Source organism: Schistocerca piceifrons, chromosome 8 (assembly GCF_021461385.2).
Source record: "Schistocerca piceifrons isolate TAMUIC-IGC-003096 chromosome 8, iqSchPice1.1, whole genome shotgun sequence".
In the NCBI taxonomy this organism is placed as follows: domain Eukaryota; kingdom Metazoa; phylum Arthropoda; class Insecta; order Orthoptera; family Acrididae; genus Schistocerca; species Schistocerca piceifrons.
In genome coordinates, this window is record NC_060145.1 from 314281586 (window position 1) to 314307397 (window position 25812).

At 41.5% G+C, this 25812-nt stretch overlaps 1 protein-coding gene across 2 annotated transcripts in view; it reads left to right on the forward strand.

Moving 5' to 3' along the window:
* LOC124711613 (protein spaetzle 5) overlaps positions 1-23838 on the forward strand; it is a 301170-nt gene extending 277332 nt beyond the window's left edge. Inside the window, exons 4-6 of one of the 2 annotated variants that reach the window (XM_047241778.1) lie at positions 7442-7726; positions 20132-20391; positions 22408-23838. In XM_047241778.1, the coding sequence (XP_047097734.1) occupies positions 7442-7726; positions 20132-20391; positions 22408-22499 (637 nt within the window). In that variant the 3' untranslated portion in view covers positions 22500-23838. Of the gene's footprint in view, positions 1-7441; positions 7727-20131; positions 20408-22407 lie in introns of both variants that reach the window. The other variant, XM_047241777.1, reaches the window with a different exon arrangement.
* The last annotated feature ends 1974 nt before the right edge of the window (positions 23839-25812 follow it).

Consider the following 25812-nt stretch of genomic DNA (forward strand, 5'->3'; position numbering starts at 1 on the left):
AATGCTCATGTTCTAGCAGCACAGGTAGAGTATCCCGTATGAAATCATGGCGGTGAATCGAGGAAGTACAGTACATACTGACGAAACTAAAATGAGCTCTAACATGGAAATTAAGCGTTTCCGGACACATGTCCACATAACATCTTTTCTTTATTTGTGTGTGAGGAATGTTTCCTGAAAGTTTGGCCGTATCTTTTTGTAACACCCTGTATAGATTACTTCCTCGCACATACATCTCGCGCAGTAACCATAATGGTATAAGCACACAACGTCGGAATCATACGGAGGGATAGCGACCATTGTTTGTCACTTTCAACATCCACAAATGTAACAGTAATAAAATTTGTATATAATATTGACTCCGCCACTCATGGTTAAGTGTCGTCTGAAGAACAGATTTATATATATCGCCAAAGACGATCATAAGGAAATGCACAAACACTTGGGCAAAATTGTCCGTTTTTGCTATGAATGGGAGCGTTCTTTAAGTGTGGATATTTGCAACCGTATGCCCATGACAAAGAGAAGACCCCAATATTAGCCGTGAACATCTGGAGAACCTCACATCGTTTGAATATTTAGGGGTAATATTAAGAAGTGATGTGAAACAGGGACAACAGGTAACGTCCGTGGCAGATAAGGCGAATGGGAGAGGTATATTTGGTGAAAGAGTTCCGAGAAACTGCACATCATCAGTAGCGGAAATCAGTCACGACGTTAATGTGACCATTTGTAGAGTACTGCTCTACCGTTTGGAGTCTATCAAATAGGCATTAAAGCAGACTTCGAAGAATTCAGAGACGTGCTGTTAAAATCTTAATATGTCAGTAAAGGCCATACTAAACTGTTAGAGACGTACTCGTGAACTTAATTGGGAATATCGAAGAAAGCCAACGTTGCTCTCGCGAAATCTAGTTGGAAAATTTTTTGCGACCGTTATGCTGCGACTATCGTTTGCGTCGCGTAGACATCACGTAAATGACATGAGAAAGACCAGGGCGCTTACAGAGGTAAATACAGCGAACAAAAAGTTAGTCACCCCCAGGAGATTTCAGGCTAATATCCTGTAGCACCGCCTCTAGGTTTGATAATGGCCTCAAATCGGTGCAGAAGAGAGTGTACAAGTTTGTTCACTAAAGCCACTCACTGATGATTAGAATATTTAGAGCTACCAAACTGCGGGGATTTTGACAGCTGCGTTTCACCCGCTGTTACAAATAGTCCCAGACGTGTCCTTGGGTATTAAGATTGAGTAATTTATCAGAAGGAGTGAGGCAATGGCGTAAAATGCCTGGTGTTCGTAAATCAGGAATGTGTGTAGACACCGCTGTGAACACAACAGTTGTCATAGTAGTGGAAGACGGGAATCTCCACAACATACTCATCATCGAGCTTTAGAAGAAAGGGCAATAATTGGTCACCGAGAATTTTGAAATACGCAGCTTGTTCTATGTTCACGGTAATCTTAATGCGTAGGGGCAAGTCATGGTACGAGTAATACCGTAGGAACAGCACAAAATCACCTACAATCTGAACTACGCATCCCGTACACTGCTGGTTTATAGCATCAATCAGCCGTCTGTGCAGTCAGCGCCTCGCATCATTTAAAGAGAGGCGAAATGGTGAGTCGTCGGACCACGCTACACGCGCCCAGCCAGCTACTGTCCAGTTTCTGTTTTGTTTTGCCCACTGGAGAAGTGAATCTTCATGCGCCGCTTGAGCAATGGCCTTTGGCGAGGTACCCGACTCCAAATGCCCATTGTCTGCAGTTCCCTTCGCAGTGTTCGCTCGGAAATTGGTTGAGATTGACCTGCATTCACTGCAGCAACACTGCCTACTGAGTTTGGAATCGACTGTGATTGACAAGGCGTGACGCTCTTCTCCAGTGCCAGTAATCGGCTACTATCTTTTATTCGACCATTGTTTTAATGCCTTGATACATGGCTGCGAGTAGTACACCATTCCTTGTAGAAACTTTGCACATTCCGCATGATACATCACAAATCGGGCAGCCACTGTCGCGACGTGGTCAGGAGATATTCAAGCACGATAACTCATTTCCACCATACTGTTACATCTCGACGTCGGCCCATCTTACTGCGCTGATTCCATACAGTCTACTACTCCTTCATTTCCATGACTTACCGCCAGTAGACACGACTGCCTCGTACTATACTCTGTTCACCGTAAATTTAACACCCAAGAAAACACTGCGCTATGTATTCCTCCATTTTTGTTGTTACCTCCCTTTCCGCGGAACGTAAACGACGTCCTGACCAGCACAGACGCTTATTATTATTGCGGTAATTTTGTGGTGGAGCAAAGCATGCGATGAGAAGAATGGACATCATGTTGAGCACCTTCTCTGAACAAGTAGTCATATGTCAGAATGTGTGCTTTGTAGGACCCATGGTTATAAGTCAGTTTTCCTTGTTTTGATGCTTACAATCATCCCTTTAAATACTGGACAGTTTTTAACACTCTGTATACCATTAACCACACTGACAGGGAATACGACATATTTTAGAATAAAGATTCCCTACGAACGGTAGGAAGGCCACGAACCTTTCCTCTTCACGTGCACCTTTGGTTTGAACTGCAAAAAGTTGCCGATGTGTCATGGTAGATAGCCATGATACTGAAAGCTCTACACTATCTACAAAAATTCAAAGCGACCAGTCGTCTCTCTTCATATTTTTCCTGGTGAGCTTATAAAGACAGTCAGTTTACCATCACTCAATACGTTGTGGAAAGACAGTGCAACAGTACAGCAGTGAGAGTACTGATTGCCAGATCCAATTTGCAGAGAAGCTGAACTAAGGGACTGGTCGTCTAAAAATCGACGGGTCAAAAGTACGAACTTAGCAATAAAAAATTTCCTACGCGCTTGAGCACAAGTTAAAGCAGTTCTGAACCACTGTTCAGCAAGCAGTGACGCGGTGGTAATAATACAACAATGGAAGCCATGTGGCTGAGTGTTTTCGAAATGTACTGAACCATCCCTTTAGACCAGGGCTTCACAGCATCCGTGCTCGCGGAGCAAGCTGTGAGCAGCAAGGCGCGAGCACGGAGCAGCGCGAGCACGCTACCCCCACTACCGGACCAGAGCGGAGAGTGGGGAGAGTCACGTGGGGCACAACAGCTGCCAGTCAATGTAAATCCGCGGCCACCTGCAGGGATATCACTCACGAATTATTACTGTGACAAATGAAACAAATAACGGAGAATGTACACCTGCCACATAATTTTATTAGCTTAGTGTATGCCTCTACATACAACAAAAGGTGTCACTGCAGTGTGGGATTCTCTGTTATCTTGTACTTTTTGCCCTTTACAATTGCGTCTATGTTTGGAGTAATTGTTCTTGTGCATCGTAGGCGCAGCGTGCAGTTTAAATTTCGATCAGACAATGCGTTTCTCAAGCGCGTCTTGTTACATTTCATTGCAGAGAACAGTTATTCACAAACATACGTGGAACCGAACATTGATATTATTGTAGCCGCCAGTTTGTGCAAATGAGGAAATCTATCCTGAGGGAAGTGTCTGTAAAATTCCAAAATGTTTTTCTTGTTCTGAAATTTGTCTCTGTATGTCACACTGCAGGTCAATAATTTCTAGTTGCAGCTCAGGACGAATCTCTTCAATATTCACTGAATATGGAGAGGAGAACAGATCAGAATCACTGTCTAGTGCTGTCAGATCTTGAAAGCGTTGATCAAATTCTTCCTTAAGGGCAACTAAACTATGTGAATAACGTTCACAATCTTTGTGAACATCTTGCATGGATGATAATTTAGGAAAATGAGCTAGATTTCCTGTTTCCAGCTGACTCGCCCAAAGTGTCAATTTCATTTTAAAAGCTCGTATTCGATCTATGAAATGAGTAATTAGCAGATCTTGACATTGTAGTGAAATGTTCAAAGCATTCAGATGGCTAGTTAAATCTGCTAAGAACGCGAGATCACATTTCCATGAAGCCTCTTTCAATTCAGGAACACACATGTTATTTATTTCCATGAACATATTTATCTCATCTAATAGGCAAAAATTCGATTTAATAATTCGCCACGACTAAGCCAGCAGACCTCGCTGTAATAAGGCAGGCTACCATACTGGCTTTCTACATCCTCAAGAAAGCTTTTAAATTGTCTGTGTTGTAGCCCATGCTTCCTTATATAATTGGTTGTACGAACAACAACACTCATCACATTTTTTAGAGTGATACTCTTTGCACATAAGTTTTCCTGGTACGACATATAATGTCGCTGCAAATTAAATTTCCTAAAAGAATTCAGCGTTTTGTGACATACTAAACATTTTGCAACACTTTCGTTCAGAGCTAGAGAATACGCCATAAAATCTTTATAGATATTTGCAAGCTGGCTCTGGACGTCGTCTGCCATGTCCTGTATGCGACGCATTATGGTCATGTCAGATAATGGCACAATCCGAAACTGTTCAACTTGAGATGGACACAAATGTTCCGCTGCAACTACCAAACATCTTTTATTAAATCGCCATCAGTGAAGGGGCGCAGGGATTTTGCTAAAAACAAAGCAATTTTGTAGCTCACTCTGAGAGCTTCCTCAGTTGATTTTTCTTCGTCATCCAGATCTTCTTCGGATAGCTTCCTTTTAAGTTTAATAACTTCGTGTGCACGATCTGGTCTATTACATTTTTCACTTCCGTAGTCTTTTGCGTGGTACGACATATAATGTCGCTGCAAATTAAATTTCCTAAAAGAATTCAGCGTTTTGTGACATACTAAACATTTTGCAACACCATCTTTTTCTGTAAACAGATACAATTCCTCCCAATGGGGGTTGAACTGCGAAAGCATGGTTGGGGTTACGCAACGGCGACTTGACATGATTCTTAACCAGCGAAGTGACTGTAGAGCTGATCGTAGTACTTTTAACGTTACACAGTCGGCGCAAATTCAATAGGCACGCTGCGGCCCTATTCATACGTGCGCGCGCATTTCCCCTCCCTCCCCTCCCTCCCTACTCCACGACCTTGCACCTGCTCGCGAGCACGTGCCTGAGCAGACGCGAGTACTCGCGCTCAAAACCGGCCATTTGTTAAGCCCTGCTTTAGACCATTAGCTGATCGCGGTCTGCTGGTGCACCGTACTCGAACATTCTTGTTTACCGCCATCGACGCTTTCAGAATACGCATTATATTTCGAATTGTTAGCAGCGCCCAAAAAGTCGAGACGTTTGGCGTGCCGCATAAGGCTTACACGGAACGGGTCGTGACACCCCTAAAAAATCGGAACATTCCGAGAAAATCTATATCATGTTCCACATACATAATCTGCAAGCCACAATTTGGTGCATGGTGAGGGTACGTTGTACCACTACTACTCATTCCGTTTCCTGTTTCACTTGTAATCTGGGCGAGGGAAAAGCGACTATATACAGAGTGTCTCTCTTAAGTGTTTGATTGGGCTGACTTCAGCTACTCACTGCAAAAACGAAATCGCAAACATCTGCCAAAGCACCAAAGAAAACTCGCCTGATGACTCTCAGGAGAACACACAGTATATTCCTCCGTACGAGACCTAACTTTTCTTGTCTTCGCGACACTTATGTAAAATACACGTTGGCGGCAATGGAATCGTTCTGCAGGCAGCCCAGATGCCAGTTCTCTAAATTTTCTCAATAGTATTTCACGAAAGGACGACTTCTTTCCTGCAGCGATAACCATTTGAGTTCACAGAGCATTCCCGCAATATTCGCTTGTTGATCGAATAACAAATCTAGCGGCACGCCTCTGAATTGCTTCGATTTCGCCTTTTAATCCGACCCGGTAAGTATCACAAGCAATCGAGCAGTATTCAAGAATGCGTCGGACTAGTGCTCTGTACGCGGTCTCTTTTACACAGGGTGCGGCAGAAGGAACTCCCTTATTAGGAAAGCTAAGAAAAACGAAACTAATAAGATAAGTCATTTTTATTTTTATTACCTAAGAGCAACATAATGCCGTTTAAGAATATGCGTTATTAATGAATTTTAAACAATATGTCAGTGGCTGCCTCCATTGTTGATGCATTGGTTCAGCCGTTCTCTGAGGTTGTTCATTACTCTAAAAGTCAAGTGGGCGTGATTGCTTAAACTTCTTGAATTACCACTTCCTTGAGAGCTTCTGAAGTTTGAGGGAGATGTTGGTACACCTTGGTTCAAATGGCTCGGAGCACTTAACTTCTGAGGTCATCAGTCCCCTAGAACTTATAACTACTTAAACCTAACTAACCTAAGGACATCACACACATCCATGCCCGAGGCAGGATTCGAACCTGCGACTGTAGCGGTCGCGCGGTTCCAGACTGTAGCGCCTAGAACCGCTCGGCCACCACGGCCGGCCGGTACACCTTGGACTTTAGATAACCCCACAGAAAAAACTCGCAGAATGTCAAGTCTGGCGAATGTGGTGGCCACCCAACATCACCACGCAAAGAAATGACATCTCCAGGAAACATTTCCCTCACCAGTGCCAGTGATATGATGTGCGTGTCGGCTGTAGCGCCATCTTGTTGGAACGGCACGTTCTCAAGGTCATAAAATAGTCCGCCTAGTTCACTTTCACTAGTAAAACTTTCACCATTCTCTTCAAAAAAAATACGGACCAAAATTAAAAACAGAACACCACGCTGTTACTTTGGAACTGTGGAGTGGTTGTTGATGGAGTTCGTGGGGGTTGTTTTCAGAGCAGTACCTGCAATTTTGTGTTTTTACTGCACCTGACAGATGAAAATGTGCATCGTCTGAAAAAATCACATCTTCTTGGTGAGACAATGTTGTACGGACTTCGTAATCTCTTTCGCTCATTTCTTGAACCAACACAGTCTTCTAGGAATGCATTTCCAAATCTCGATGCAAGATTCTTCTCACAGTTCTATCAGATAATTGTAAGGCTAACGCGTGAGTTCTTGCAGAACGTCTGGGAGATTGTTGAACTGAACCTCTCACGGCAGCAACATTTTCATGGCCTGTAGCAGTACGTCGTCGACCTTCAGGTTTAAGTTTCAATGCAGAATCTGTCTCTCGAAAATTCTAAACCCACGAATAAATTGTTTTCTAAATAGGAACAGGGTCTCGTAGACCGAGAGAGTAGCGAATGCGGAAGACACGTCGAGTAGTTACTGGCGATCTGCCAGTCTGAAACAACAAAAACGCGACGTTCACCCGACGAAGCCGTGGCGTACACTGAAAACGGCACGTATGCCGCTATTCAAGATCATGTCCCCCACCATTCTACACGCTGTAGGAGAGGTACACTTTGCTAGAAATCGGGACACTGGTAGTGACTGAGCGCGTGACGACAGAAGTGACGCGACCGGACGCCCTGTGCTGTGCTGTGTGATGGCTGTGTTGTAACGCGCCCCGCCGCGCCGCCCGGCGCCCCGCAGTAAGAGGGACGCGGCGCCCGCTGCCCGCAGGCCCGCGCCGCCGCCGCCGCCGCCCTACGGCCCGCCTCCGCGCGGCTACCCGTACGGCCCGGTGCCCGCGCTGTCCTACCTGCCGCTGCAGCTGGTCACGCCCGCCGGCGCCGCCGGTCCGGGCAACGGCTCGGGGCCCTACCCCGACCGGCGCTACAAGCTGCTGGCGACGCCCTACCTCTACACAACGGCGCTGCTGCAGCCGGCGCACGTGCCCGTCCCCGTCGCGCACTACGAGCCGCCGCCACCGCCGCCGCCGCCCGCGCCCCACGAGTGGTGGGCCAGGTCAGTGTGCCAGGGGTAGTAAACAGTTCTTATTCCTCAACACGTTCACGTCGGCGTTTACCAACGGTGACTCTCGCTAGACCAGTGGTCGTCAAACTGCGGCCCGTATCGGGTATTCCTGTTGCCCGCAGATCTCAGATGTATTTTATAATACACTACTGGCCATTAAAATTGCTACACCAAGAAGAAATGCAGATGATAAACAGGTATTCATTGGACAAATATATTATACTAGAACTGACATGTGATTACATTTTCACGCAAACTGGGTGCATAGATCCTGAGAAATCAGTACCCAGAACAACCACCTCTGGCCGTAATAACGGTCTTGATACGCATGGGCATTGAGTCAAACAGAGCTTGGATGGCGTGTACGGATACAGCTGCCCATGCAGCTTCAACACGATACCACAGTTCATCAAGAGTATTGCGACGAGCCAGTTGCTCAGCCACCATTGACCAGACGTTTTCAATTGATGAGAGATCTGGAGAATGTGCTGACCAGGGCAGCAGTCGAACATTTTCTGTATCCAGAAAGGCCCGCACAGGACCTGCAACATGAGGGCGTGCATTACCCTGCTGAAATGTAGGATTTCGCAGGGATCGAATGAAGGGTAGAGCCACGGGTCGTAATACGTCTGAAATGTAACGTCCACTGTTCAAAGTTCCGTCAATGCGAACAAGAGGTGACCGAGATGTGTAAGCCATGGCACCTCATACCATCTCGCCGGATGATACGCCAGTATGGCGATGACGAATACACGCTTCCAGTGTGCGTTCACCGCGATGTCACCAAACACGGATGCGACCATCATGATGCTGTAAACAGAACCTGGATTTATCCGAAAAAATGACGTTTTGCCATTTTTGCACCCAGGTTCGTCGTTGAGTACACCACTTGTCTATGATGCAGCGTCAAGGGTAACCGCAGCCGTGGTCTCCGAGCTGATAGTCCGTGCTGCTGCAAACGTCGTCGAACTGTTCGTGCAGATGGTTGCCGTCTTGCAAACTTCCTCATCTGTTGACTCACGGATCGAGACGTGGCTGCACGATCCGTTACAACCATGCGGATAAGATGCCTGTCATCTCGACTGCTAATGATACGAGGCCGTTGGGATCCAGCGCGGCGTTCCGTATTACCCTCCTGAGCCCACCGATTCCATATTCTGCTTACAGTCATTGGATCTCGACCAACGCGAGCAGCAATGTCGCGATACGATAGACCGCAATCGCGATAGGCTACAATCCGACCTTTATCAAAGTCGGAAACGTGATGGTACGCATTTCTCCTCCTTACACGAGGCATCACAACAACGTTTCACCAGGCAACGCCGGTCGACTGCTGTTTGTGTATGAGATGTGTGTGTGTGAAATCTTATGGGACTTAACTGCTAAGGTCATCAGTCCCTAAGCTTACACACTACTTAACCTAAATTATCCTAAGGACAAACACACACACCCATGCCCGAGGGAGGAATCGAACCTCCGCCGGGACCAGCCGCACTGTGTATGAGAAATCGGTTGGAAACTTTCCTCAGGTCAGCACGTTGTAGGTGTCGCCACCGGCGCCAACCTTGTGTGAATGCTCTGAAAAGCTAATCATTTGCATATCACAGCATCTTCTTCCTGTCGGTTAAATTTCGCGTCTGACAGTGGGAATGTTGTACTACGTGTCTTCCAATGTGGGTAACTCGCGGGCCTGCGTGCGTCGTACCAATTTACATCTACATTGATATTCTGCAATCCACCTTCCGGCGCGTGGCGAAGGATACTCCGTACCCCTGCCAGTCATTTCCTTTCCTGTTCCACTCGCTAATAAAACGAGGCTAAAACGACTGTCTATATGCCTCCGCATGAGCCCTAATTTCTCGTATCTTATCTTCGTGGCCCCTACGCGAAATAAATATTGGAGGCAACAGAAACGTTCTGCAGTCGGCTTCAAATGCTAGTTCTGTATACTTTCTCTATAGTGTTCCTCGAAAATAACTCCCTCCATGGATTCCCGTATGAGTTCCCGAAGCATCCCCGTAAACACTTGCGTGTTGTTCGAGCCTACCAGTAACAAATCTAGCAACCTGCCTCTGAATTCTTTCGATGTCCTCCTTTAATCCGACCTGGTACGGATCTCAAATACTCGAGCGGTACTCAAGAAAGGGTCACGCTAGCATCCTACATGCAGTCATCTTTAAAGATGAACCACACTTTCCTAAAATTCTTCGCCGGCCTTGTGGCCGAGCGGTTCTAGGCGCTACAGTCCGGAATCGCGCTGCTGCTACGGTCGCAGGTTCGAATCCTGCCTCGGAAGTGTGTGATGTCCTTAGGTTAGTTAGGTTTAAGTAGTTCTAAGTCTAGCTGTCTGATGACCTCACATGTTAAGTCCCATAGTGCCTAGAGCCATTTGAACCACTCCTAAAATTCTTCCAATATACAGAAGTCGGCCTTTCGCTTTCTCTACCACAATCCTCACGTTCTCGTTTCGTTTCATATCGCTTCGCAACGTTACGCCCAGATATTTAAACGCCGTGACTGTTTAGCACGACACTACTAATGCTGTATCCGAAGATTACAGGTTTGCTTTTCCTACTCATCCGTATTAATTTGCATTCTCCTACATTTAGAGCTAGCTGCCATTCATCACAGCAACTGGAAATTTTGTCTAATTCATCTTGTATCCTCCTACAGTCACACAATTCTGATACCTCACGGTACCCAACAGCATCATCAGCAAAGAACCACAGATTGCTGCTCACCCAGTCCGCCAGATCATTTATGTATATAGAGAAAAACAGCGGTCCTGTCACACTTCCCTGGGGCACTCCTCTGATGAACACTCGCCGTCGAGGACAACATACTGGATTCTATAAGTTAAGAAGTGTGCGAGTGGCATATCTGTGAACCTGTTCCATACGCTTGTACCTTCTTTAACAGCCTGAAATTGCATCGTGTCAAACGCTTTCCCGAAATCTAGAAATATTGGATCTTACCCTTCATCCATTGTTCGCAGAGTATCACGCGAGGAAAGTGCAAGCGATGCTTTCTAAAACCATGCTCATTCCTGGACATAAGCTTCTCGGTCTCAAGAAAATTTATTATATTCGAACTGAGAATATTTTCAAGGATTCTGCAGTAGGCCAAAGTTAGGGACATTGGTCTGTAATTTTGCGCGTTCGTTCTTTTGCCCTTCTTGTACACAGAAGTAACATGTGCTTTTTTCCAGTCGCTTCGGACTTCGGTACGGTATAAATTTTGACACAGAACTAACATCGATTCGTGAACGCGCGTTACAGACACAATCATTTTCAAATGCGGCACTTATTTGCAGTAAGGCACATTAAATTAACGACGGCTGTTGCAATAAAACGCAATGAATAGAAGAAACGTTCAAAACATTTAGCAAACATCTGTGGTCGTGTCTCATATTGCATAGTCCAATGCCGCGCGGGGTAGCAGCGCGGTCTAGGGCGCCTTGCGAATTTCCGCTCGGCTCCCTCCGTCAGAGGTTCGAGTCCTCCCTCGGGCTTGGGTGTGTGTGTTGTCCTTATAGTAAGTTAGTTTAAGCAGTGTGTAAGCTTAGGGACCGATAACCTCAGCAGTTTGGTCCCACAAGACCTTACCACAAGTTTCCAATTTCCAATTTTCCATAGTCCCTTCAAAGATAATTACAGTTAAGTTACTGTTGTAACCTACGGATGGGAAACATGGACACAAAGGAGTACTGATGAGCAGCAGCTCAGCATTTTGGAAGCAGGATTCTGCGCAAGATCTATGGGGCAGTTCAGGATAACAATGGTTTCTGGAAATAGCAAAAATTCGGAGAACAACCTGGCTTGGACGTGTCCTTAGGATAGATACTGGAAGAGCAAGAATTGCGCTGGAGAGGACAGAATGGAGAAAACTTGAACAGACTAAGAAACGTCATGAGGAGAAGAAGAAGAAGAAGAAGAGAAGAGGAGGAAGAAAAAGAAGACAATTTCTTTATTAATCAATTAATCATCCGCTTACACAGACAACACAATAACACTTCGTCAGATAAATATTACGGTGTCACAACTCTGGGATCATTGAGGGTGGCAGCAACATGAAGCTGAAAACAGTCGAACTTTTCCGAATGTCGCCAACTTTTTGCGATCAGTACAGCGGGGTCGGCGGCCAACGTTTCGCGGCCTGATTACAGCTTGTCTGCTGGATGTTTACAACATACTAATTTATGTAGGTTACCAATTAATAATAAACTCGGCACATATGCGGCCCGAGGTGCCGCACCGCAATGTCAGTATTGGCTGCTGAGCAAAAACGTTTGACAGTCACTGTGCTAGATTCTCCCATCGGGCAGCTTGTACCACCTGTGGCTCACGCTCGACTCTACCAATTATGGTACCAGCAGTACACAAAAGTATGGTGTCTTACTTACCACCCAAGTGCGACAAACAACTGTGAATGCAATTTTGTGTGATTCGTCAGCTTTCTGAACAAATGAGATATCACACAATTTGTGATTAAATTAGTGAAAAATTATTTTATGTCTTCTCTCAATACGTTAAAACAGTGGTCATCAAACCTTCTTGCCCAAGAGCCGTTACAGTGCTGACATTGTGAGGCAACAACTATGCCCGCATATAGACCTATCTTATTATTAATTGGAAACCTATATAAATTAGTAAGTTGCTCGCTGGCTGCCAAGTACTGGTCGTTTAAAGTTGGCACCAATCGAAACACTCGAGGTCGACCGTTCTCTGCTTCAGATTGCTGCCACCCTCAGCAATCCCAAAGATGTGACACTGTAATTGCTTGACGATGTGTTGTTAGTGTGAGCGGATGGTTAACTGACTAATAATTGAAATTATACTTACATTTAAATGCACTATGCAGTATATTACACGATCACAAGTGTTTACTTAATGTCATTTTTCTTATGCTTTATGCGTCATATTGCAACACCTTTACTCAAATTTAATTTCGTATTCCTTGCTAAAAATATGTACCGTATTCGAAGATGACAGTCTCTATAATGCGCATTCAGGAATGCATGATACTTACGATTGAAATGTATAACATAGCACCTGATAGGTACGAATAACACCACGCGTCAGTTGTCAGCACTGGAAGAAGGAAAGAACATCCCCCCTCTCACACCCTCAAACCCTGTAGTCTCCGCGCTACTTACCGCTCTGCCCCAGATGCAAGCAGCCAACTTTACTAAGCTCACGGCCGAATTCATCAGCATCAACTAATATTAAGCACATTTTAAGATAGTGCTGCCTATCTAAGTATATTGTTTAGTTACTGCGCAGGAAAACTACACCCTTAAAAAGCTTTTAAAATTAGTTGACGTTTTAGGATCCAGTTGTTAGTTGCTAGATGCATATCATTATTGTACATGGCTGAGAACCGCGTGCTGCACGAATACTTGATTTATGCCATTTCCAAAATCAAATTTCAACATATTAAAATAATAGTGTAGGACGTTTGAATACGACCGCCACCCCACGGTGAGAAATATGAAAAGTAGCGCGATGAAGGAAAACATGGATACATGCGTCGCCCCACAGCGAGAAACACTTCTCAGCAACGGCCTGAACGTGTAAAGCGGGAATTTTTCGTATGCGTTTCTCTGCGTGAATGGGTAATTTCTCCGGATATGTGAAATTTGTACCCAGTAAAATTTTGCATTCTTACAAAAGTCTGATATTTACGCCCAGCATTCCTGTAAACAAATACCAGAGAAATGCGAACATGGAGATACGCGGACAGCAGGGTTTGGTTCAAATGACTCTGAGCACTATGCGACTTAACTTCTGAGGTCATCAGTCGCCTAGAACTTAGAACTAATTAAACCTAACTAACCTACGGGCATCACACACATCCATGCCCGAGGCAGGATTCGAACCTGCGACCGTAGCGGTCGCTCGGTTCCAGACTGTAGCGCCTAGAACCGCACGGCCACTCAGGCCGGCACAGCAGGGTTTGCTGGAGATTCGTGGACACCACCTTCGCTGGTGGTTTGGACACTGATCCCTCCGCACGACGGAAGCTTTTCCTCGAGCTGACAGTGTCCGCAAATCTCTGATTTCCGGCCATCGTGTCTGCATCTTTCCCGACATCTCCAGTAAATAAGAGGCCTCCACAAGTCCAATACTTACACTGCGCAACAAAATTAAAGGATCAATTTTTCCAAATCCCGTAATTGCCTCCAATTCCAACACACAACTTTGAAATTTGGCTCAAAGGTGCCTACAACCTTTCTCTGTAATTGTACAGATGCTTGGCGCCCTGCGACGTCACCCTTCGGCTCGGTGACGCTTTCAACAGCGAGGAATCGAAATATGCAAGAAAAGGCCAGAGGTCAGAAGCTCACCCAGCTGTAACGTGGGCTAATGATACCACACTGGCACCAAATTTCACCACAATTCTGCCCAAAGCCATCGTAGACGTGTCACACGATGGGAAAATCATCACCCGCCATCTTAGGCACATTTCACCCCTTCTTTTGACGCTTCCGTGATGGAGGTGAGAACCGCGACACCCAGTGTTGAACTTACGCGGTTTTCCTATGGGTGGTCAAGGAAAACATTTCAGACACACTGCCGTTCAGAATCGACACGAAAAGACCTCAGAGGGAGGTATAAAGTACGTCGATGAAACCACGCCTTGCCATGGGGTGATGATTTTTCTCACACTTCGCCGTCGAAAACGGCAGTTCGCGGTGCGATGAGAACAGGACGACGCTCTTGACAACGTTCAACACCGCTGCCACACCATGTGGAGCTTGAAGGCAGGCAAACCCCACGTGAGAGGTGTCGAAGGGATTGCCTAATCGTAAGCGCTGGAGCAGCTGCGAAGCGGAATGGGTGTCGAAGCTTCCATAGCAAAGTAACTGTAATGTGGTCAAAGACGATGCGCTACAGTAAAACTGAGGAATCATAAAACGGCAATAATAAGTTTTAACTTACCTGCAATTCAGTACCCTCTTCCTCACTGCATCATATCTGCATACAGGCACTGCAGCACAGCCCGTCAGTAGGTTATACACGAGCTAAACTGCCTGTAAATTAAGTTATGGAATTAGTTATTTCCATGTTCTGTGGATCATAATCCACTCACCTCTCGCTCTTATATAGAACAAGTCAGTTCTACAATTATAGTACACTTTCTCAGTGAAAAATTTGGCAACATGCTGACAGTTTAAATTATTGTCTTATGCTACTGTTTTCTAAAGTGATATTCTTATCCTAAATTATGTTCAATCTCTGTCTCTCATAATCACACACTTGATTTCGATGGCTGGATTATAAGGGGCTGTCAAATTAAAATTAGACAGGTGGAAAAGAGTAAGTAGGCTACACTGTTTATTATTTCAAAAGTAATCGCCATGATTCCAAAGTGAGACAAGACAGTGCAATGGAACTATGATTGTAGCTAGGCATGTACCACTCCATCTGAAGGAAATGGGTGGTAATGAATGCCTTTCTTCGTGGCTCCAAAAATATGGGAACTGCATGAGGAGAGAACAGGGCTCTTTGGAAGACCTTACACATCCTCAATATCTCCCCATGCCTTTTCCATATTTTTGAAGCCCTGAAGAACAAGATTCATGGCAGTCAGTTTGCTTCAGACAAAGAGGTGCATGCCTGAGTACAATCATACTAACATAGGCAATGCAAACATTTTTCTATGAAGGCGATGACACTCTTTGACTCACAGTTGAATAAGCAAATTAACAATTATGGTGATTACTTTCAAATAATAAACAGTTTACTTACTTTATTCATCCATCTCATTTCCAGTTGACTGCCCCTTATACATTCTTAATTTCTTCTGCATAGCATGTGCTGATTGTGGTTCACCTTATGTAGCCTATGTGGCATAACTTTTATTGCTTTATCCCTTGAACTGTTCATGTCGGTGATCTGAGATATTTCCAGGAATTAGTTATTGCTATCTGACTGCTATCATTTATTATTTTTCTGTTTTCTTTTCTTTAACTGATTTCCTAGTTTTTCTTTTAACTATTGCCCACATAGATTTATTTGTTATCTGAGTTACTAATTGCAGGCATTACAAAGGGTGTTTTTAATCACTTTCCTTAAGACGGCACAATAACTCTTGCAATATAAAATCAGTCCCACTTTTCCATCTGTCTTAACAATTTCATACAATTTCCTTTCCAGAGCACATGATATTTTGATTTATTTTGGAATCTAATGCTATTTCATTTCTTGTCAGCACCACACATTATTATTTCTTGGGAAAGCAGCTGTTTAAGATTTATAAAAATTCACCTATAATCTGATAAATTTAGAATCAACATTTGTCATGTTATACATATCCCTCCATCAGCTTCCCACAAGGCTTCCTTGAAACTTTCTGTTGTCTCTTCATTAATTACTTCGCTTTCCATATCACTTCACTGTTATCAGGTAAGATATGTACAATAGCTAATTTTTTTTACAAGAGCTGAAGGACATGACAGGGAATATGTAGTTGAGAAAGAAGTAAGACAGGGTTGTAGCCTGTCCCAGATGTTATTTAATCTGCACATTGAGCAAGCAGTAAAGGAAACCAAGGAGAAATTAAAGAGGAAATTATATTTCAGGAAGAAAAATAAAAACCTTGAGATTTGCTGAAGATGTTGTAATTCTGCCATAGATCACAAAGGACTTGGAAGAGCAGCTGAACAGAATGGATAGTGTCTTGAAAAGAGGTTATAAGATAAACATCGACATGTAAAAGAAGGGCAATGGAATGTAGCCAGATCACGCAATGCTGAAGGAATTAGTTTATAAAATGATAAAATGAGACATTAAAAGCAATAGATGAGTTCTATTATCTGGAAATAAAAATACCTGATGATGGCTGAAGTAGAGAGGATGTAAAATGCAATCTGGCTATAGCGAAAAAGAGTATTTCTGAAAAGAGGAGTCTCTTAACAGCTAATCTAGATTTAAGTGTTAGGAACTCTTTTCTGAAGGTATTTATGTGAAAGGTAGCCTTGTACAGATGTGTGACATGCATGATAAACAGTTCAGAAATGAAAAGAATAGAAGCCTTTGAAACATAGTGCCATGTATGAATGCTGAAGATCGCATGGATAGATCGAGTAACTGATAAGGAGGTAAAGAATGAAATTGGAGAACAACATAATATATGGACAATCTTGACTAAAAGTAAAGATTAGTTGATAGGACATATCTTGAGGCATCAAGGGATCATAAATTTGGTACTAAAGGGAAGAGAGAGAGAGAGAGAGAGAGAGAGAGAGAGAGAGAGAGAGAGAGAGAGAGAGAGAGAGAGAGGAGCAAGCAAGAGAGTGAGCAAGCAAGAGAGAGAGAGGGGGGGGGGGAGGGGGGGCTAAAAACTGAAGAGGGAGACCAAGCGATGAATATTGAGAGTAGGCTCAAATGGCTATGGTTGCAGTAGTTAAGGAGACAGGAAGAGGCTTGCACTGGAATGAGTAACATGGAGAGATGCACAAACCAGTCTCCGAACTGAAGACCACAATGACAACAAATGTGCATCGAGGTCAAAGAGGCCATTCACTTCTGGATAAACATTTATATAATTAAATGATCAGCTACAAAAATATTGTCTGCTAGTGTACTGATTTCATGCATAATTTCAATGGGAAAATTAATAACTGAACTCAAGATTACAAATGTTAAGTTACATTTCCAAATCATTTCTTTTATCTGAATCTTTCAGAAAATTAATATTAAAATCCCACAGACTATCACTTCCTTTCCTTTGTCTACCAGCTGGCATAAAAATAACTCAAATCTTCCTCATAATATTTTTAAGTTTTCCAATGGGGATTTGTAAATTATAATAACTATAAAAGACAATACTGGTAACCAAAGTTCACAAGTAGAGGCACCCAGGTGATGATCTAAGCAGACAGTACTGGTTTCCATATATTTGAACTTGTCATTTTTCACATACACAACAACTTTTTCTTACTTAGCATTCTATTTTCGACATTCTGTATCATGCACACATATAAGAAATTCATTAATTTTAGTTTTTAGTCCTGTAATATTCAGATGAATCATGTTACATACTTCTTTTTTGTGTGAAACTTCATTTATCAGGACCGCTTTTAAAGCATTCCACCTGGGAAAGCCTAAAAAAGACTTGCTCTCACACCTATAATTTAAGGGCAAGGTAATTTTGTTACACATGCTCGTGTTCCTCCTAGTCCATGAATTTAAAAAAAAAAAAAAATCCCAAGTTAACTCAACACGTAGTTTTCTTGGTCATATCACACCTACATGGTATAATACATGAACAAAAGAAAAACCACTAAACATACACCCTATGCACCAGTTCTTGCATCATAGGAGCAGGGGAAAAGACAACACACATACAATCGGCATATAGCCTATGCTGTCAGCAGAATGACAGCTTTATCAAATTATTTATGAAAAGAACAATTTCCTTATTTGAGATTAAACTCATATTGCTCCATTTACAGTGAAACCCATTAATTCCATAGTACTGGCACAGATTCAAAATAAAGTGAGGAAGTTAAACCAGGAATGGTCACTGGAACTATTCATTATGCAATGCCTCTTTGTTAAATATTGGGCGTCATATCAACAAGAATGTTGCATATTGGAATCAAGACGTAGGACTGGCTGGCACCCATGAGATAACAGAGGTTTTTCAGTTAAGTTTTTCCTCATGTCTTTGATTGAAAAGGAGGCAGTGCATGGACTAAGCTGATTCTGGAAGTAATTTACATCCACATATTTGAAACTTACTGGCAGATTAAAACTGTGTGCTGGACTGAGACTCGAACTCATGACCTTTGCCCTACATGAGCAAGAAATGGCAGAATTAAAGCTGTGAAGATGGGTCATGAGTTGTGCTTGGGTAACTCAGTTGGTACAGCATTTGCCCGCAAAAGGCAACGGTCCTGAGTTCAAGTCTCATTTTGGCACACAGTTTTAATCTGCCAGGAAGTTTCATATCAGCACACACTCCTCTGCAGAGTGAAAAGTTAATTCTGGGTCCGTATATTTGTCACATGGTCTGCTCTGAAAGGTACAAATATTTAAACCTGCAATTTATAAAATATTAGCACAAGTAACCCTCATCATTGACTATAAAAAAACCTGTACTGATTATACGAAAAAGATGCACCACAATTACGTGACCTGAATGAAGTGAAATGAATGAATGGCATTGTTTCCACACACAATTAATCCATTGTCAGTTGCCTTATCATAACATTAATGACAAAACAGCTATAGTGGATTTATCCATACAAATACCAGGCAGTCTGGAAACAATGAACTCAAAATCGCAAAAAATCATGAATTGTATCTTTCACCATTTACATCATTTCCATTCCTTGTTCCTCAGTAATCCTGTGTCTACCAATGTTTGACATGGCTGTCATACGAATTATTGAATTCTTTCTTATATCACAGTGAAAAGATCTCACATCTTTGGAAATCATCTGTTGGTTAAACTTGTACAAGTCTGTTATCCTTGTACCATCCAGAACTCATTTTCTGCATATTTTAATGTTAAGTGCTGAAAAAAATGCTAGTGCACATTATTTAAAATCATGAGTGGTATTCATCCAAGATATTCTTGCAGAGACCTGTTCTGTAAGTTCCAAATGTTAACAACCACATATCAGAACTTATTTTATTTGATGATTTTTGTCTTGAATAACCATTCTCTTTTTACATCCAATCATGCATACCATAATCACAATACAAGCTCTAAAAATTATTTACACAGAGACCTAGAACAGCTAAGTATCATACAAAAAGATGTTCATTATTCTGCCACAAAACTCTTCAATTCTCTTCCATCTGCTATCAAAGCCCGTATTAATTCCCCACTTACATTTAAAGTGAAATTAAGCAAATGCCTTATGGATAAGTCCTTCTACTGTCTGGGTGAGTATCTGCAGAGTAGGCCTAATCAATGACTGTCTTTGTAATTTGTTATTGTATTTTCTATTTATATATTCTAGTCCCTGTTTACATTATGTTAGCTGTAATTTGTCTTCACTGCCTAAGATGATCAATGTACAGATTTTCTTTCTTCCGTACCAAATTTATTTTCAGTAGTTCATGTCATGTTTATCTGAACTATATCTATTTAATTTTTGTTCACCCTTTAAGCTTATGTCACCAGATTGCAACACTCTTGTCATTGTATTAATGTTTCTTGTACATCTATAAAGATGTAAACTGACTCATTCCACATCCACGTGATGTATCACTATATGGATTCATGGAATTTGTAATAAATAAGTGAAAATAAAATTCTTTTCTTTGGGATTAGGAAATAGATTGTATGGATCTGTGTAACTAAGCACAGTGGGAATATGCTGTTAGTTATTATTTATGAAAGATACCACTCATGAAATCTTTAACATGGCATTTTCAGATATGCAAGATCCAATTCCAAAGCAGAGGCAACAGCCACTTCACCTGGAGCTGGCAGTAGCAGCAGTAGCAGCACCAGCAGAAACAATGCAGGAAGAAGTGGATCAAGATCTCGCCGTCAGAGTGGCAGTGGTTCTCAGGATCAGCTTTGCCCAACCACAAAGCAGTTTGTCATGCCCAAAGCTGCCATGAACAACCAGGGAAACTGGATGTATGTGGTGAACCTCAATGAGGTGGATGATCGTTACACCCAGCTTGTGGGTACGGAGACCTGTGTGTAAGTCTCAGCTTTGGGCAGGGATATCATCCTTCGCAAAAAAATTCTCTTTTCTGTAATCTCTAACACATTTTCCATTTTGCCTCCTAAACATAATACATATTGCTAACGCTCTATTTTCTACTGATCTATTATGCATGAGACAAAAAACATAAATTGAACATATTGAAGCCATAAACATTCTGCACCTTCAGTATGCAATGTAAATTCTGAACCATTAAGTATTATTCAAATTAATATGAACATCTCAGTATAATGCAGTTTTTAAGAAATTATAATTTTAACATCAGAAAAATTCATTTGTTAATAGAGTTTCCAATTATGGAATATACACTGAAGCACCAACAAAACTGGTACACCTGCCTCAGAAGAGTGTTTCCAGAGCCACTCTCCAGCAATTCTAGACATGTGTCACATTGTCCTCCTGGAGTTGCCCAAGTCCGTCGGAATGCACAATGGACATGAATGGATGCAGTCGATCAGTCAGGATGCTTACGTATGTGTCACCTGTCAGGGTTGTATCTAAACACATCAGGGGTCCTACATCACTCCAACTTCAGACAACCCACACCACTACAGAGCCTCCATCAGCTTGAACAGTCCCCTGCTGACATGCAGGGTCCATGGATTCAACAGGTTGTCTCCATACCCTTCCACGTCCATCCACTTGATACAATTTGAAATGAGATTCGGCTGACCAGGCAACATGTTTCCAGTCACCAACAGTCCAATGTCGATATTGATGGGCCCTGGCGAAGAGTAAAGCTTTGTGCCATGCAGCCATCAAGGCTATACGAGTGGTCCTTTGGCTCCAAAAGCCCATATCAATAACGTTTCATTGAATGGTTCAGATGCTGATACTATTTAATGGCTCAGCACTGAAATATGCAGCAATTTGCAGAAGGGTTGCACTTCTGTCATGTTGAACGATTCTCTCCTGAGTTTAAACGCTTCCACTGGCCACCAAACTCCCAAGACAGGAACATTATTGAGCACATGTAGGATGCCTTGCAACATGCTGTTCAGAAGAGATCTCCACCTCTTCGTACTAGTACGAGTGATGACTGGTCCTGTTCTTGTAGGATCTTTTCCCGGCTGCAGCAGTGTTGGAGATTTGATTTTTTATCGGATTCCTGATATTCACAGTACACTTGTGAAATGGGAAAATCCCCACTTCATCACTACCTCGGAGATGCTGTGTCCCATCACTCATGCACAGACTATAACACCATGTTCAAAATCACTTAAATCTTGATAACCTGCCATTGTAGCAGCAGTAAGCGATCTAACAACTGTGCCAGAAACTTGTTGTCTTATATAGGTGTTGTCAACTGCAGTGCCATATTCTGCCTGTTTATGTATTTCTGTATTTGAATACACATGCCTATACCAGTTTCTTTGGCACTTCAGTGTACATTCTAACAGGAAGACCATGTTGGTCCAATCTAAATGGAAACATTTTAACATATTTGTCTAAATATTTCATGACGTTCTAAAATAGTTCTCAGTAAAATTTAGGCATGATATCACTGAAATTTTCAGAATTATGTTAATTGATTTTTTAAATTTTTTCCATCAGAATTGTTTCTCTCTTTTTTTTAATGGAACAGTCTGAATGATATACACATATGAATGAGTTTAAAAACAATGTGAATCTCAGTTAATTAACCCTGACATTAAATGTCAGGAATTGATCCTCCACTCCGTACGGAAATACACACTAAAGTAAAAGTTTGGCAAAATTAAAACTGCATGCCAGCAGTGGAGATTGGAATGCACAAGAAATTTAACTAACAGTTTGGAATTCTGAGGGAGACAAGAGGACATGTCAAGATAGCTCACTCAGTAGGAGTACAGCTAGCTAAAGGCGAGGGCCTGACTTTATGTTCTGTTCTGACACACTGTCTGTTTTGTCGCAGATAAAAACCTCACTGTAGAGAACTACAGTCTTCATTAATTCACCTAAGACAGATATATCTGACGAAACTTTTATTTTTCAGGTCAAACCAGTGCAATGGTCTTTGTACCATACCCAATGGTTACACGTCTCGCTGTCAGCAACAGTATGTCCAGAAGAAATTGGTGGCCTTAGAAGGAAGTGGTAATCAGCTCTACGAAGATTTCTTTTGGTTCCCCCACTGCTGTGTCTGCCAAATTACACAGAATGGTTAATAGTGATTTATCCTCCTGCAGCTCTACACTGCCAAACCATACATGTGGCTCAACAGTACATGTTTCATCTTCTCATCACTCTCATCAGGTTCCTAATCGAAGATTCTGTGAACTGTCTAATGAACAGTATTTTTGAAATAAAGTTTGATAATTACCACTCACATTAAGGGATTAATTCCCTCAATGTTATGTGCTTTACTATTGTGCTTACAATTTAATGTTATTAATTCTGACATACATTTATTTCTTACTATTATGAGTAATGTATATATAAATTTGTGTGAGTTTCCATTGTATAAAACATTCATGTATGGTCTGCAGGAAGAATAACGAGCTATTAACCTGTCCTACGATAATCAAATCTGTTATATACCAATCAATAGTATCACTTTTTATGAAAACTGTGAGGCTCGTTTTGTCATTCACAGCATCTACTCCCGAATATTACAGAACATCAAGATTAAAACAGAAATGTTTGTCCAGGGAAGGTAATGTGGAAAAAAGAACACCAGAAAACTACTACAAAACAATTACCAATGAACTAATTAAAGGAGTATATTCCATCTGGTGAATTATTTCTAAAATGCCAATATACATTTTGCAAGGATATGCATAATTCACTCCTCAGTCATCATTCACATGTACAGAAAATGTGTGTTCATCAGTTTACTAGTTTGTATGTGCTGGCCTTTTGCTAGCTACTTTCTGTTACCATAATAGTCATTTATTTTATTTTTCATGTTATTTGTTATAAGGCTGATGTTAGACATTCTCATATGTATAAAGATCTTTTAATTGTTCATTAATCAGTTTTGTTACATGATAATGGTCAAAGTAATTTAAATCCTATGTACATCCATCATTATAAACACAAAATTAGGAAGTACTATTTGGTGTCACCTATTGTTGGCAGTCAACAAAGAACTGGAAAACACTTGTAAATGTGTTGTTCCATGTATTAATGAAAGAATTATTTTTGATCTCTCTTGCTGTTGAATCAGGATGTAATAATTTATCATTTAAAATAATAAATGGTTTGAAAAGTATTTGAGTGCATTCATGCACTATGTTGAATTCAGTACTGCTCATAAACATATTAGTTGATAGATTGATAGTTACTATACTAATGCTATCTGGCACCAGACAATCCAAAATTTTGAACTTTGTGAAAGTTATTTATTTCAGGTACATTGTCCTGTTGCTGAAACTCATTATTTAAAATGTAAATAATTCAATGCTTCATAGAATATGTGTACTGTATGAAAATTTTGTAAAATTGTAGACTTTTTTAAAAAATTATTACTATTAAAATTCTTATAAATACCATTCAGAAACATTTCTTTTTACAATTTACTATCACTTGGAATTGTCACTTCTGTTAACCTCTAGTGGCCCTGAACCATATTGTCTAATGCTTCTACCAGAACAAAATGAAGAAAAGAACTACTGCCCACAATTCAAAGACAAAGTGAGAGAGTGTGATTACCACCATTTGTGTGTGTGTGTGTGTGTGTGTGTGTGTGTGTGTGAAGCAGTAGGCATGGGTAGGTTAGATAATTCTATTGATTTTGATTTTGGCAGTTCATTGATTCAATACACAAGCTGAAAAAAAATGGAAACATACAATCTCAATATTTTCAGAATAGCTGTTGAGCTCACAAAATCTACTGTTTATTATTTTTCAGAATATGTGATATTATGTGTGTAATAAATGAAGTTAATCCCTTTTTGCACACCTCATTATGTCTTATAAAGACAGAATAATTTGGGGATGTTACATGAAATACATTACATGTAGTAGAAAAGGAAGGCATAATATTGCACATTAAAGAAAAAAGAAAGAAGTAAAGCTATTGTCAACCTGAAGATTTAATTGAAAACCGCAGTGTTTTATTGAGCATGGTCCTCTTGGAGTTGGTATGCCTTTGTCTTTCTCTGACCTTTTCAATGACTTAATTCACCAGCTACAGGAGGAAGTATAGTGTAACATAGACTCCAAGTCACAGTGCAGCTTGGAATTTTTCACACTGACAAATCACATCTAATACTGAAGCACACAGTAAGTTGCAAAAAATCTCCAAGGACTGACCATGGGTTAGATCCTGGGCCTTTAGATTTGTAGCCAGGCACTTATCCACAGATCCAAATACAAAATACATACCAGTTGTAAACGGATACATATTTACATGCCTTGTGGTATGTTATATTCAGAGAAGACTAGGCAGTTGTTGGAAATTGAATAACTGAATTTTAAGTGTTTATTTATTTACTGTATGGCTTACAAAATTATAGTTGGAAACATGTACATTAAATTGATAAAAGACAATATGAAAAACAAAAGCAGATATATAGTATATATGTATATATAAGTTATAACAGATGCTGGAGAATTGGTAGTAGCTAAAAGAGGCTGCGATAACCATTTTCCATCATAGCTGGATATCCAAAGACTTCAGCCAATTGAATGCTGCACATATTGCATCTGCAAAGTCTTTCAAAGTACTCTTGCACTTCTTTTTGGGCTATCATACAAAATGTGCTGCAGCATTTGTTACAATGATCTGCAGCCACAATGGTTATCCTTACTGATTCCTCAATTATGCAGTGTGGCTTTGGAAATAGTGCAGCCAGTTATGACACGACTGAGGGCTCCATATGCTTCTTGGTTGGTTCGCTCACAAGATTTTGGTGGACAGCCCTGATTGCCAATGTTCTCATGACACGAAAATACAAAACACAGCAGCTGACACAATACAGTAACAATAGTGTACAATGGAGAACAAGAACAGCACAAGAGACAAAAACCAGTGATTGTTGGTGGGTGATTTTGGAGATTTCATTGAGCTAACCCACAAACATAAAAAGTGATTGTATTGTATGGATGTCCTTAAATTGGTACAATTAACTGCTCTATTTTATGAGACAGAAGTTTTGGTGTGAGCTTGGACATTTAAAACCCCACCAATAATTTAGTGGATAAATAAATTTTATAATTTGAATATTTCATCAACTAACACTTTACTTTTGTTTGAAAGAGGGTTTTGAATGAGGTAGGCTGATTCTAAAACTAGTAATTATTAGCAGGGCCAAATTTTGAAGTGCCCATGGTTTTATGGAATCATAAATTTTTAATATTTCATTAAAGAAAATGTTTCTACTCAAATTATTTATGTTGCTGTCATCAGAAGCCTGTAACTCTACAGTGAATAATACAGTTTTGAAAGTTGCAGCTT